Raw genomic sequence first — 15,601 nt, forward strand, 5'->3', positions numbered from 1 at the left:
AACGAAACCCTAAGGACCCTGACAAAAGTTGTTGGTATTAGGCCGGGTGTGGTGGCTCACGCACGTAATCTGAGCACTTAGGGAGACTAAGGCAGGCAGGTCCCTTGAGTACAGGAGTTCGAGACCAGCCTGGACAGTATAGTAAGACCTTACCTCTACAAAAACTACAAAACAGTAGCTGGGTGCGGTAAAGCACACCTGTGGTCCCAGCTAGTTGCAAGGGTGAGGTGGGAGAAAACCATTTGAGCCTGGGAGGCAGACACGGCAGTCAGCCAAGATGGCGCCACTGCACTCCAGCCTGGGCGAGACAGGGAGACGCTGTCCAAAACAACAAAACAAAACAAAAATCATTCAATGAGCTTTCTTGTTGAAGAACAAACTGAAGGACAACCACTTGCTGCTAAATCTGGATCTTAAAAAAGGGTATTTGAGTTCTCCATTTCTCGCTGATTATATAAAGCATTACTGTCTTCTTGTTATTAAAAATCGTGAAGGCTGAACATACTTTGAGTGTTTATAAGACCGGGCGCGGTGGCTCACGCCTGTAATCCCAGCACTTTGGCAGGCTGAGGTGGGCGGATCACGAGGTCAGGAGATCGAGACCATCCTGGCTAACACGGTGAAACCCTGTCTCTATCAAGAATACAAAAAATTAGCTGGACATGGTGGCAGGCGTGAACCTGGGAGGTGAAGATTGCAATGGGTCGAGATCGCGCCACTGCACCCCAGCCTGGGCGACAGAGTAAGACTCTGTCTCAAAAAACAACAACAAAAAAAAAGGAACTTTGGAAGTTAGTGTGATGGATAATGTAGGATGCATACGTGTCATACCTCGGTGCCCCAACAGCCAGTCTCGGTAGGCGGTGTCCTTTTATACGGATCAACAGGCAGTTTTTGCATTGATTATTTATCCACTTTCACAGGTACTTGTGCAGAAGCAAAGATGATGGAGGTTTTCTGTTTTTTTTTAATGTTGACTGCCTATGTATTGCAACATATTTCAGTTGCAGGACATCCATGCGTAATGAAATGGCCAATGCAATTACAGAAACTCAATCAACTGCTCATAACCTAGTTGACTGGAGCTATTTTTCCATTGCTCATTAAACCTGATGATAATCCCTGTTTTAATGAGCAAGTACGGGTGGCATCCAACGCACTTGTAAGTATTATAACAATCCTTCATGTCTAAATTGAATTTTCCCTTTGACAGTACAAACAACTCCATTACACTCTTTGTAGGATATCTACCTTTAATAGTCTTCATAACTATCACCTACATTTAATATCCTTGATAACAAGCCGCCCACCAGCAACTCAGAAAATACTGTGAACAAAGACAAGTCTCTTTTCTTTTTGAGACGGAGTCTCGCTCTGTCACCAGGCTGGAGTGCAGTGATCGGGTTCAAGTGATTCTCCTGCCTCAGTCTCCTGAGTGGCTGGGACTACAGGTGTGCACAACCATGCTCAGCTAATTTGTGTATTTTTAGTAGAGACAGGGTTTCACCATGTTGGCCAGGTTTGTCTTGATCTCCTGACTTCGTGATCTGCCCCCTTCGGCCTCCCAGAGTGCTGGGATTACCGGTGTGAACCATTGTGCCTGCCTTTTTTTTTTTTTTTTTTTTTTTTTTGCGATGGAGTCTTGCTCTGTCGCCCAGGCTGGAGTGCAATAGCATGATCTTGGTTCACTGCAACTTCCGCCTCCCTGGTTCAAGCAATTCTCCTGCTTCAGCCTCCCAAGTAGCTGAGATTACAGGCATGTGCCACCATGCCTGGCTAATTTTTGTAATTTTAGTAGAGACGGGGTTTTGCCATGTTGACCAGGCTGGTCTCGAACTCCTGACCTCAGGTGATCCACCCGCCTCAGCGTCCCAAAGTGCTTTCCACTGAAATTTATTTCACCACGGGGATGATTCGGTACAGCCAAGTTGAGGAGACGGGCTCTCTCATGTGTAAAAACTCTCTTGGATTTTTGGAATACATTACAACGCTGTGATTTATTCCTTTACAAGAACACTAATTTTCCAAGCCAGTAAATCAATCTTGGCAATTAACACTAATTACTGGCAATAATTATATCAGGCGAAAGCCAAGAATCACATCTTTCATACCAAAAAAAAAAAAAAAAAAAAGGCGGTGTATTTTAAATTCAAGTGGTTCTCACATTTTAGCATGCATCAGAATTCCCCAAAGACCGTCTGCTCGCCAACCCCTGCTCTCCAAAATTTGGGCTTAGCAGATCTGGAGGATGATCTGAGAACGTGAGCATCTGCATTTTCTTTTCTTTTTTCTTTTTTTGAGATAGAATCTTGCTTTGTAGCCCAGGCTGGAGTGCAGTGGCAGGATCTTGGCTCACTGCAACCTCTGCCTTTTGAGTCCCAGTTGAAGCAATTCTCCTGCCTCAGCTTCCTGAGTAGCTGGGATTACACGTGTGTGCCACCACGCCTGGCTAATTTTTGTATTTTTACAAAAATTTATTTTTTGTATTTTTGTAATTTTAGTTACAAATATTTTGTAATTTTAGTTACAAAATTTTAGTTAATTTTTGTATTTTTGTAATTTTAGTAGAGACGGGGTTTCACCGTGTTGGCCAGGCTGGTCTCAAACTCCCGACCTCAGGTGATCCACCCGCCTCGGCCTCCCAAAGTGCTGGGATGACAGGTGTGAGCCACCGTGCCCAGCCCAAGCATCTGCATTTCAAACAAGATCCCTGCTGATACTGATTTTTCTGGTCTAGGAAAGAGTCGTGTAAAAGCCGCTTTTCAACTGTGTCATCCCTTTTGGTAAACATTAAACAAAAAGAATTAAAGGAAGCCTTGTTGGCCAGGCACAGTGGCTCACAGCTGTAATCCCAGCACTTTGGGAGGCTGAGGCAGGTGGATCACTTGAGGTCAGGAGTTCAAGACCAGCCTGGCCAACATGGTGAAACTCCGTCTCTACTGAAAATACAAAACAACAAGTTAGCCTGGCGTGGTGGCACATACCTATAATCCCAACTACTGGGGAGGCTGAGGCAGGAGAATTGCTTGAAACCGGGAGGTGGAGGTTGCAGTCAGCTGAGATCCTACTACTGCACTCTAGTCTGTGCAACAAGATACTAAAATTAGCCAGGCATGGTGGCACGTGCCTAACATCTCAGCTACTTGGGAGGCTGAAGCAGGAGAATTGCTTGAACCCGGGAGGCGGACGTTGCAGTGGGCCAAGATCATGCCACTGCACTCCAGTCCAGCCTGGGTGACAGAGCAAGACTCCATCTCAAAAAAAAAAAAAAAAAACAAGAACAAAAACAAAAACAAACAAAAAACAGTTAAAGGCTTGTTATTTGGTCTCCTAGAAGAAGACTCAAATAAAGAAAGTAGTTATCCCTACTTTTGGCGTGAGATTGTTTCCTGACAATCATTCCTAGTTTCATGACAATTATCTGTCTCTGTAACCATCAAGATGTTGTGTGATATTGTAAACATTTTTGTTGTAGGAAATAAAAGCCTCTGGCTGGGTGCGGTGGCTCATACCTGGTAATCCCAGCACTTTGGGAGGCTGAGGTAGGTGGAGCATCTGAGGTCAGGAGTTCAAGACCAGTCTAGGCAACACAGCAAAACTCCATCTCTTTGCTAAAAATACAAAAATTAGCCAGGTGTGGTAGCGGACGCCTGTTATCCCAGCTACTCAGGTGGCTGAGGCAAGAGAATCACTTAAACCCGGGAGGTGGAGGTTGCAGTGAGCTGAGATGGTGCCACTGAACTCCAGTCTGGGCGATGGGTGTCTGTCCTTGTCCCCTCTTCTTATGAGGTGTCTCAGTCCATGTCAGGCTGCTATCACAGAATACCACAGACTGGGTGGATTGTGTACCTCAGGTGATCAGCCTGCCTCAGCCTCCCAAAGTGCTGGGATTACAGGTGTGAGCCACCACACCTGGCCAGCAACCCTTTAATTGTATCACAGACATCCCGTCTCAAAAAATATATATATGGAAGTATGTATGCACACATTATACATCCTCTTTTGCATACTTTTACACTTGGTTATATTTATCTATCTTTCAACATATTCCTATATACAAGAAAAAAATAGCAAAGTATCAATGAATAGTTCTAGATCCTTGAGGAAGTGCTACACTGTCTTCCGCAATGGTCGAACTAGATTACACTCCCACCAACAGTGTAAAAGTGTTCCTATTTCTCCACATCCTCTCCAGCACCTGTTGTTCCCTGATCTTTTTTTTTTTTTTTGAGACGGAGTCTCGCTCTGTCGCTCAGGCTGGAGTGCAGTGGCACGATCTCAGCTCACTGCAAGCTCCGCCTCCCGGGTTCACGCCCCTCTCCTGCCTCAGCCTCCCGAGTAGCTGGGACTACAGGCACCCGTCACCTCACCCGGCTAGTTTTTTGTATTTTTAGTAAAGACGGGGTTTCACCATGCTAGCCAGGATGGTCTTGATCTCCTGACCTCCTGATCCACCCGCCTCAGCCTCCCAAAGTGCTGGGATTCCAGGCGTGAGCCGCCGCGCCCGGCCTGTTTCCTGAGTTTTTAATGATGGCCATTCTAACTGGCGTGAGATGGTATCTCACTGTGGTTTTGATTTGCATCTGCCCACTTTTTGATGGGGTTATACATTCTACTATAAAGACACATGTACACATATGTTTATTGTGGCACTATTCACAGTAGTAAAGACTTGGCGTGCCCGGTCCTGCACACATTTTACGTGCTAAGATGTAAAGGGAGAAAACCCATGAAAGTAAGGAAGTGAAGTAACCCCCTCGCTCCCTAGAGATCTTACGCCATTACTCATGGCAGAGGTCCCAAAATCCCAAAGCTTCTGTATGGCTGGCCCTAGCATGGCTCAGAGAACGCATGTGGCTGGTCCTGGTGTGGCTCAGAGAACCCTCGTCGCTGGTCCTACTGTGGCTGAGAGAAACCACGTGGCTGGTCCTAATGTGGCTCAGAGAACTCTCGTGGCTAGTCCTAGTGTGACTCACAGAAATCATATGCCTGGTCCTAGTGTGACTCAGAGAACCCTTGTGGCTGGTCCTAGTGTGGCTCAGAATCCACGTGGCTGGTTCTAGTGTGGCTCAGGAAATCCATGTGGCTGAGAGAATCCATGTGGCTGACCCTACTGTGGCTCAGAGAATCCATTTGGCTGCCCTTAGTGTGATTCAGAGAATCCACGTGGCTGGCCCTAGTATGGCTCAGAATCCACGTGGCTGGTTTTAGTGTGGCTCAGGGAATCCACGTGGCTGGTTTTAGTGTGGCTCAGGGAATCCATGGTGGCTGGTTCCAGTGTGGCTCAGAGAATCCATGTGGCTGACCCTAGTGTGGCTCAGAGAATCCACGTGTCTGCCCTTAGTACAACTCAGAGAATCCACAGTGGCTGGTCCTAGTGTGGCTCAGAGAATCCACACCGATGTTCCGGACAGAACTCGGTGAAACCAAAGCATCTGCAGGGCCGCGCTGCCTCTGCAGGCTCTCGGGAAGGATCCTTGCTGCCTCTTGCAGATTCTGGTGTTTCTAGGCATCCCGTGGTTTATGGCTGCATCACCCAATCTCTGCTCAGGCACCGAGCCCAGCTCTGCCCCGAGAATGCAGCTAGGAGAGAGCTAGGAAATGGCATCTCATACTCATGGTTTCTGAGCCTCTAGTCTAGGATTCATCTGACCACACCTGCTGGTTCCTGACTTGATCACTTTTGTTAGCTTCCTATGGTTTTGTGTGTGTGTGTGTGTGTGGTGTTGCTGTTTCCACTTTTTATTTTTATTATACTTTAAGTTCTGGGGCACATGTGCAGAATGTGCAGGTTTGTTCTATAGGTATACACGTGCCATGGTGGTTTGCTGCATCCATCAACCCATGATCTACATTAGGCATTTCTCCTAATGCTCTCCGGGCCCTACTCCCCAACTCCTGACAGGCCCCGGTGTGTGACGTTCCCCTCCCTGTGTCCTACAGGTTCTCATTGTTCAACTCCCACTTATGAGTGAGAATGGGCGGTGCTTGGTTTTCTGTTCTTGTGTTAGTTTGCTGAGTGTCTGTCTATATTTCCTCCCACACACAAGCTATTGAGAAGAAAGATCCAGAAGGACACATTCCACCGAAGGAGTCCCGGCCACTCTTCGGAACATCATGTCTGGGTTTGCTCACCCAGGCCATTCACTGTGGTACCCTGGTGGCAGCCACTATGGTCTTCGGGTGACACGAGTTACAGTTCAGATTGAATGTCTGGTATCAATCACCAACATCTGGGATCAATCACAAACACATTGGCTCTTGAGCGCTGGGCACCTGATTGTGTTCCATAACTCCAGCCCGTACCCTGGCAAACGTCAACTCAACTTGGGGCATGTTACTTCTTGAACATGAAGCCACCAACTTCTACGAAATGAGCAAGGTGACCGGTTCAATGCACCTATCCAAAGCTATTGACAGCTTGTCACTACGCACAATTGATAAGCATGTCAAAAAATAAAGTGTGCTTCGGCCACGTGGTCTCGCTGAATGGCCAGCAACGACTGACTTCAGTGTTTGAAATTCACAGCACGTAGCAGGGTTTCTATCACAGGGGCGTCCTCATGGATGCAGAAAGAATCATTGTTCTTTCTACTGTGGCCTCACCCACCATGTATTTTACTTTATTTTATTTTATTTGAGACGGAGTCTCGCTCTGTCACCAGGCTGGAGTGCAGTGGCATGATCTTGGCTCACTGCAACCTCCGCCTCCCAGGTTCATGCGATTCTCCTGCCCCAGCCTCCCGAGTAGCTGGGATGACAGGCGCCTGCTACGACACTTGGCTAATTTTGTATTTTCTTAAGTGAAGGCAGGGTTTCACCATGTTCTCCAGGCTGGTCTTGACCTCCTGACCTCAGGTAATCCTCCCGCCTCAGCCTCCCAAAGTGCTGGGATTACAGGCGTGAGCCACTGCACCTGGCCGCAGATGGAGTCTTTAAAGAGGTGACTCAGGTAAAATGAGGTCATAGGGTGGGTCCTGATCCAATAGGACTGAGGTCCTTATAAGAAGAGGAGATGAGGATACAGACACATACAGAGGGACAACCAAAGGAGGACACAGGGCGATGATGACATCTGCAAGCCCAGGAGAGAGGCCTCAGGAGGAACCAGCCCTGCCCACACCTGGGTCTCAGACGTCCAGCCTCCAGGACTGTGGGAGAATCGATGTCTGTTGTTTCTAAGCCACCCAGTCTATGGTATTCTGTGACAGCAGCCTGAAATAGACTGATATCTCATAAGAGGAGGAGATGAGGACACAGACACACACAGAGGGATGAGCCTGTGAGGACACAGGGAGAAGACGGCGTCTCCAAGCCCAGGAGAGAGGCCTCAGGAGGAACCAGCCCTGCCCATACACTCATCTCAGACCTCCAGCCTCCAGGACTGTAGAAGAATCAAAGTCTGTTGTTTATAAGTCACCCAGTCTATGGTATTCTGTGATAGCAGCCTGAAATGGACTGAGACACCTCATAAGAAAAGGAGATGAGGACACAGACACACACAGAGGGTTGACCCTGTGAGGACACAGGGAGAAGACGGTGTCCACGACCCAAGGAGAGAGGCCTCAGGAGGAGTCAGCCCCACCCACACCTTGATCTGGGGCCTCCAGCCTCCAGAACTGTGGGAGAATCAATGTCTGCTGTTTAAGCCACTGGGTCCGTGGTATTTTATTACGGCAGCCCCAGCAAAGCAATGTTCTCTCCTTTAAGAGGTCAGTCCGAAGGTACGAATTATGAAAAAGGGGCATATTTGGAAAGAGTCAGTGCCATCAACAACGAAGTTTCCAGAAAGCTCAGAGACGGCATCTGTTAGCACTGTCACTGTCCTCTGCAGAGTCATCAAGCAGAAATGAACCATGGCTCAGGTGAACGCCTGTCATCAATATTCATTTTCCATAATCAAACTGCTGAAGCAAAGGAGGAGAACAGGAAAAGAAAAGCAGTGGGGGTTGAATTGTACATCTCAAAAAAACTAGGGGGAACTGGCTGGGCGCGGTGGCTCAGGCCTGTCATCCCAGCACTTTGAGAGGCCGAGGCGGGCGGATCACGAGTTCAGGAGATGGAGACCATCCTGGCCAACATGATGAATCCCCGTCTCTACTAAAAATATAAAAATTAGCCAGGCGTGGCGACACGTCCCTGTAGTCCCAGCTACTCAGGAGGCTGAGGCAGGAAAATCGCTTGAACCCGGGAGGCGGAGGTTGCAGTGAGCCGAGATCACACCACTGCACTCCAGCCTGGGCGACAGAGCAAGACTCCGTCTCAAAAAACTAAACTAAACTAAAGTAAACGAAAATAAACCAATAAAAAATGGTAGAGCCGGCTCTGAGCTGGCTTGGGTCTCAAGGCCTTTGACTCTGAAGTTCCTTGATCTGCTTTGCAATCTGTATTCCTTTCCTGGCACACTGTCTAAACAAGACACATACAGCGGGACAACCAAGGGAGGACACAGGGCGATGATGACATCTGCAAGCCCAGGAGCACAGACTGGATGGTTCCAAGTCACAGAAATTCCTGCAGTGAATCGATGGCTTCTGGAGACAGAAGTCTGAAATTCAGGAGGGGACACGGTCGTGCTCTCTCTGGACGGTCTTCTAGGGGAGGATCCTTCCTGCCTCTCCCAGCTCCCAGGGGCTCCAGGTGTCCCTGGCCTTGTGGCCGCATCACTCCAGTCTCTGCCTCTGTCTCCACGTGGCCTTCTCCTCTGTGTCTGTGTTGCCTCTTCTATGTCTTACAAGGGCACCTGCCATTGCATTTACGGCCCTTCTTATATGTAGAATGGGGTCGGAATAGTTAACATTACGTGTTAACTTGACTGGATCCTGGGGCGCCTAGATCTTTGATTGAATGTTACTCTAGGGTATCTGTGAGGGTGGAGGGGACGATCCTTCCTGCCTCTCCCAGCCCCTGGGGGCTCCAGACATCCCTGGGTTTGTGACTGCATCACTCCAGTCTCTGCCTCCATCTCCATGTGGCCTTCTCTGTATCTCTGCCTCCAAATTTTACTTCTTTTTTTTTTTTTTTTGAGACAGAGTTTCACTCTTGTTGCCCAGGCTGGAGTGCAATGGCGTGGTCTCAGCTCACCACAACCTCCACCTTCTGGGTTCAAGCAATTCTCCTGCCTTAGCCTCCCGAGTAGCTGGGATTACAGGCGCGTACCACCACGCCCAGCTAATTTTTTGTATTTTTTAGTAGAGACGGGGTTTCATCAAATTGGTCAGGCTGGTCTGGAACTCCTGACCTTAGGTGATCTGCCTACCTTGGCCTCCCAAAGTGCTGGGATGACAGGCGTGAGTCACTGCGCCCGGCCATTTTCTACTTCTTGTAAGGCCACCCATCATATTGGATTAAGGTCCATCGTAATGATCTCATGTTCACTTAATTCCATCTACAAAGACCCTATTTCTAAATTAGGTCCCAGTTATAGTATGTGGAGTTAGGATGTGGACATAACTGTTCAGATAAGAGTTAATGGCGGTCAGGTGCAGTGGCTCATGCCTATAATCCCAGCATTTGGGAGGCCAAGGCAGGCAGATCACTTGAGGTCAGGAATGTGATTCCAGCCTGGCCAACATGGTGAAGCCCCGTTTCTACTAAAAACACAAAAATCAGCTGGGTGTGGTGGTGCGTGCCTGTGATCCCAGCTACTCGGGAGGCTGAGGTGGGAGAATCATTGGAACCCGGGAGGCAGAGGCTGCAGGGAGCCGAGATGGCACCACTGCACTCCAGCCTGCGCAACAGAGTGAGACTTGTCTCTTTCCAAAAATAAAATAAAATAAGAGTGAACGGCCTATGAGCACTAGCATCCCAGTTTTTCTTTAATATCTAGGTGTTTTTATAGGAATGAAAACTCTCTTGTTAATTGCACTTGGTGATATATGCTTCCTCAGCTTTCTTAGGTGATAATGAGGCTCAATTCGTACTAACTCTGCATGAATCTGCTTTGTAGCATCTAAATCGTTTAGGAAGTAGCTGTCATTTCTGTGGGGTGGGGTTGTTGTGGATGTGATCTGCTTATCTTCATTATTTAAAATACAGATCATGGCCGGGCACGGTGGCTCACGCCTGTAATCCACGCACTTTGGGAGGCCGACACGGGAGGCTCCTGAGGTCAGGAGTTCGAGACCAGCCTGGCCAACGTCGCGAAATCCTGCGTCTACTAAAAATACAAAAATTAAGCGGACGTGGTAGGTGCGCGCCTGTAGTCCCAACTACTTTGGAGGCTGAGGCAGGACAATCACTTGAACCCGGGAGGTGGAGGTTGCAGTGAGCCGAGGTCGCACCACGGCACTCCAGCCTGGGGGACAGAGTGAGACTCCATCTCAAAAAAAAAATGAATAAAACAGAGATTGCTTTGATAAACACTATCAACCTCAAAGTGCGCTCTCAGAATAACAGACGGGCGGCCCTCTGCCAGTGCTGTACGAGGAAGGGTGTCTTTGGTGAGCAGCAACACCTGCCAAGGAGGTCACATTTCCCAGGTTCTCCATCCCATGCCTCGCCTTGCTCAGTGAGTCACGTCTGCAGCAAGTGCTGCTGGCTGTGCCAAGACTCCTCGTTCCCTCCTCCCTTCTGCCAGGCCCTCCTGTACGGCAGGCACCACACACAGAAGTGGAGCCCCAAGTGGGTGTCACAGAAGCCTGGCCCCCAACGTGCCCAGCCCAGCCTGAGGCCTGGGGTTCGGGCAGCCGGTCACGGCAGGGCTGTTCTTGCCAGTGGGTTCCAGGCCAATCCTTCAGCATGGAGCCCGAGGCGGGAGGGCTACACAGTCCTACAGAGAGTCCTGAGCTGAGAAGAAGCCTGAGAAACACGCATTTCTTCCTCTGGGTGCTGTCACGCATAGGTGTGAAAACAGGAAACGTCCCAGCCAGCACACACACCTCACCTGTGCACACGGGCACGCACACGACTCACCTATGCACACGGGCACTCGTGCACCTTATCTGTGCACACTGGCATGCACCTCACCTGTGCACACCGGCACACAGCTCACTTGTGCACACAGACCTTACCTGTGTACACGGGCACACACACACCTTACTTGTGCACACTGGCACACACTCACCTCACCTGTGTACATGGGCACACACACCTCACCTGTGCACACGGGCATGAACGCACCTCACCTGTGCATATTGGTACATACCTCACCTGTGCACAGGGGTACACACACCTCATCTGTGCCCACGGGCACACACACACTTCACCTGTACACACGGGCATGTGCACCTCACCTGTACACAGGAGTACACACACCTGACCTGTACACACGGGCCACACACTTCACCTGTGCACACGGGCACACACACCTCACCTGTACACACGGGCATGCGCAGCTCACCTGTACACACGGGGTACACAACCCTGACCTGTACACACGGGCATGCGCACCTCACCTGTACACAGGAGTACACACACCTGACCTGTATACACGGGCACACACACTTCACCTGTGCACACGGGCACACACACCTCACCTGTACACACGGGCACACACACCTCACCTGTGCACATGGGCATGCGCACCTCACCTGTACACAGGGGTACACACACCTGACCTGTACACACGGGCACACACACTTCACCTGCGCACACGGGCACGCACATCTCACCTGTACACACGGGCACACGCACATGCCCTTGCTTCTTCAGAGCACTAGGAAGGAGAAGCAGCCCCTCCTGGCCACAGGCCCTGCTCTCCATGCCACCCTCTCACCTGCCCTTCCCTGCACAGCCCGGGGCTTCCTCAGCTGCCCAGAGAGGACAAAGTTCTGGCCAGCCACGCTTCTTCCCTCCCACGACCGGCAGGGTTCACACTTTATGCAGGATCCCATCGAGGCCGTCTCCCTCATCCGACACCCTTCAGCAGAGAGGCTCACAGGCGCAAGAGCTCAATCTGACAAAACAGATGGGCCAAGGTATCCTAGGAGGCCCCCACGGCCCTCCCTTCCTTCCATCCTGCCCCTCACTGTGCAGGGAAATGAAAACTGTTAGGAGCCGGCAGGGCCTGTGGCCCTGGGCTCACCTCCTCGCAGTCCTGAGGGTACTCCAGGGCCGGGGGATGGGGAGGGCGCCCACCCCGCTGTACATTCCAGAGGCTGGCCCCAAAATCTGATGCTGGCATGGCCAAGCAGCCAGGTCTTTCCGACTGTGGCGTTAACACTTTGTGACCTTTGGGCTGCAGAGAAATTCAAAGGCAAGTCCTACTGGGTGCTCTGACCGTCTCCGTCTCCAAATTCCTACATGGAAATCGTCATCCCCAGTGAGATGGTGTTAGGAGGTGAGGCCCTTCGGAGGTGATGAGGTCACGATGGTGGAGACTCAAGAAAGGAATCAGTTCGCTCCTTCCGCTGCCTGACGACACAGTGAGAAGGTGCCACCTGTGAACCAGGAACTGGGCTCTCGCCAGACCCTGGCACACTTTGATCTTGGACTTCCAGCCTCCAGAACCATGAAACATAAATGTGTGTTGTTTATAATCCACCCAGACTATGGAATCTTTTTTTCTTTTTTTTTTTTTTTTTTTGAGATGGAGTTTTGCTGCTGTGGGTCAGGCTGGAGTGCAGTGCCCCAATCTTGGCTCACCACAACCTCCGCCTCCCGAGTTCAAGCGATTCTCCTTCCTCAGCCTCCCAAGTAGCTGGGATTACAGGCGCCTGCCACCACACCTGGCTAATTTTGTATTTTTAGCAGAAACAGGGTTTTACCATGTTGGCCAGGCTGGTCTCCTGACCTCAGGTGATCCACCCGCCTCAGCCTCCCAAACTGCTGGGATTACAGGTGTGAGCCACCGCGCTCGGGCGGGGTTAGGAGAAATTCACAAGACAGACCTGTTGATGGACAGACAGTACACTGCGTGTCTCAACAGGAGTCCACACCAATGCCGCCTGCAGATGTAGTGCCTGACATTCCCATGGGGGGCACAATGGAAGGTTTAAATATATCTGTTATCCTTTTCTATGTCTGACCTCTGTGTTTCTTGTCCCTTCTAAAAACTAAAATAACAATACCATGGCACATTGCTAAGTCTACCAAGGACAGCAAATGGCTGGGGATGTACGTATCCCAGAGCACTGCGCCCAGAGCCCCAGTGCCCAGCAGATGCAGGGAGCACCATTTCCAGAGCACCTGTGTCCAGCAGATGCAGAGAGTACTGCGTCCAGAGCCCCAGTGCCCAGCAGACACAGGGAGGAGTGTACTCAGAGCACCTGTGTCCCAGCAGATGCAGAGAGCACCATGCCCAGAGCACCTGTGCCCAGCAGATTCAGGGAGCACTGGCCCCAGAGCCCCAGTGCCCAGTAGATGCAGGGAGTACCGTGCCCAGAGCATCAGTGCCCAGCAGACACAGAGAGCACTGTGCCCAGAGCACCTGTGCCCAGCAGATACAAGGAGCACTGTACCCAGAGCACGATGCTCAGGAGATGCAGGGAGCACTGTTCCCAGAGCACCCACGCCCAGCAGACGCAGGGAGCGCTGTGCCCTGAACACCAGTGTGCAGCAAATGCAGGGGGCGCTGTGCCCACAGCACCCGTGCCTAGCAGACTCCAGGGAGCACCGTAGCCAGAGCACCTGTGCCCAGCAGATGCAGGGAGCATCAGTGCTCAGCCAACACAGGGAGCACTGTCCCCAGATCACCAGTGTCCACCAGACGCAGAGAGCACTGTCCCCAGATCACCAGTGCTCAGCAGACGCAGGGAGCACTGTCCCCAGAGCACCAGTGTCCACCAGACGCAGGGAGCACTGTCCCCGCTCCCAGAGCACCAGTGTCCAGCAGACGCAGGCAGCACTGTCCACGCTCCCAGAGCACCAGTGCACAGCAGACGCAGGGAGCACTGTCCCCAGAGCACCAGTGTCCAGCAGACGCAGGGAGCACTGTCCCCGCTCCCAGAGCACCAGTGTCCAGCAGATGCAGGGAGCACTGTCCACGCTCCCAGAGCACCAGTGCACAGCAGACGCAGGGAGCACTGTCCCCAGAGCACCAGTGCCCAGTAGACACAGGGAGCACTGTCCCCAGAGCACCAGTGTCCACCAGACGCAGGGAGTACTGTCCCCGCTCCCAGAGCACCAGTGTCCAGCAGATGCAGGGAGCACTGTCCACGCTCCCAGAGCACCAGTGCACAGCAGACGCAGGGAGCACTGTCCCCAGAGCACCAGTGCCCAGTAGACACAGGGAGCACTGTCCCCAGAGCACCAGTGTCCACCAGACGCAGGGAGTACTGTCCCCGCTCCCAGAGCACCAGTGTCCAGCAGACGCAGGCAGCACTGTCCACGCTCCCAGAGCACCAGTGCACAGCAGACGCAGGGAGCACTGTCCCCAGAGCACCAGTGTCCAGCAGACGCAGGGAGCACTGTCCCCAGAGCACCAGTGTCCAGCAGACGCAGGGCGCACCACGCCCCACAGACAGAGGGAGATGAGTAACCTTTAACCCACCTGGGATGCTGTTATGATTATTCACAGGGTGCACCCACCTGCTCTGAAGGTCGTCCATGTTCAGCTCAGCGACGTAATGGGTGGCGGAGGAGACAGTGACCACCCTCGCACTGTGGCCAGGGGACCCGGACTCTCTCAGCGTATCCAGGAGAAGGTTGGTCAGCAGGAAGTGCCCCAGGTAGTTCAGGCCAAAATGTTCTTCGAATCCATCTCTGGTTTTCCTCTGAGGGACCATCATCACCCCAGCTGGACAAAAGAGAATATCAGAAGGAGTTAGATTGGGGAAGACAGTGGAGAAATCTCACAAACGGACTCCTGGGATGTGCAAGTGGCCCAGGGCATTGGAGGGTAGGGTGGGGTGCAGAGCTGGCGGCCATGTCTTCCTCCCGGGTCTCTGTCTCCTGCTTTAGGTGTGGTGGGGAAGATTCTAGAAGATCACTGAAGTCCCTTCCTGCCTTCTGTCTCTGCACCTCTGTGCCTTGACTTCAAAAATAACCACAAGCGGGGTGCGGTGGCTCATGCCTGTCATCCCAGCACTTTGGGAGGCCGAGGCGGGCGGATCACCTGAGGTCAGGAGTTCAAGACCATCCTGGCCAACATGGTGAAACCCCGTCTCTACCAAAAAAAATACAAAATTAGCCAAGCATCGTGGCAAGTGCCTGTAATCCCAGCTACTTGAGAGGCTGAGGCAGGAGAATGGCTTGAACCCGGTAGGTGGAGGTTACAGTGAGCAGAGATCACGCCACTGCACTCTAGCCTGGCGACAGAGCGAGACTCTGTCTCAAAAAAAAGAAAAAAAGAAAAATAATAACCATAATGATAACACAGCAACACACACAAGAGAGTGAGAATCTTCCAAGTCACCAAAGGGGGTCCCCTGGACAATTAATTATTCTGGGTGGCCGGATGCGGTGGCTCGTACATGGAATCCCAGTCTTTGGGTAGGTGAGTAGGGCAGATCGCTTGAGGTCAGGAGTTTGAGATCAGCCTGGGCACCGCAGTGAAACCCTATCTTTACCAAAAATAAAAAAAATTAGCTGGGTGTGGTGGTGCGTGCCTGGAGTCCCAGCTACTTGGGGAGGCTGAGGCGGGAGGATTGCTTGAGGCCAAAAGGCGGAGGTTGCAGTGAGCTGAGATAGTGCCATTGCACCCCAGCCTGGGCAACAGAGA

At 51.4% G+C, this 15,601-nt stretch overlaps 1 protein-coding gene across 1 annotated transcript in view; it reads right to left on the reverse strand.

Annotated features, from left to right (window-relative positions):
* Positions 1-15,601, reverse strand: part of DHRSX (dehydrogenase/reductase X-linked) — a 274,696-nt gene that overhangs the window by 25,746 nt on the left and 233,349 nt on the right. Inside the window, exon 5 of the mRNA XM_025372286.1 lies at positions 14,470-14,677. Coding sequence (XP_025228071.1) covers positions 14,470-14,677 — 208 coding nt within the window. The remainder of the gene's footprint in view (positions 1-14,469; positions 14,678-15,601) is intronic.

Source organism: Theropithecus gelada, chromosome X (assembly GCF_003255815.1).
Source record: "Theropithecus gelada isolate Dixy chromosome X, Tgel_1.0, whole genome shotgun sequence".
Lineage (NCBI taxonomy): Eukaryota > Metazoa > Chordata > Mammalia > Primates > Cercopithecidae > Theropithecus > Theropithecus gelada.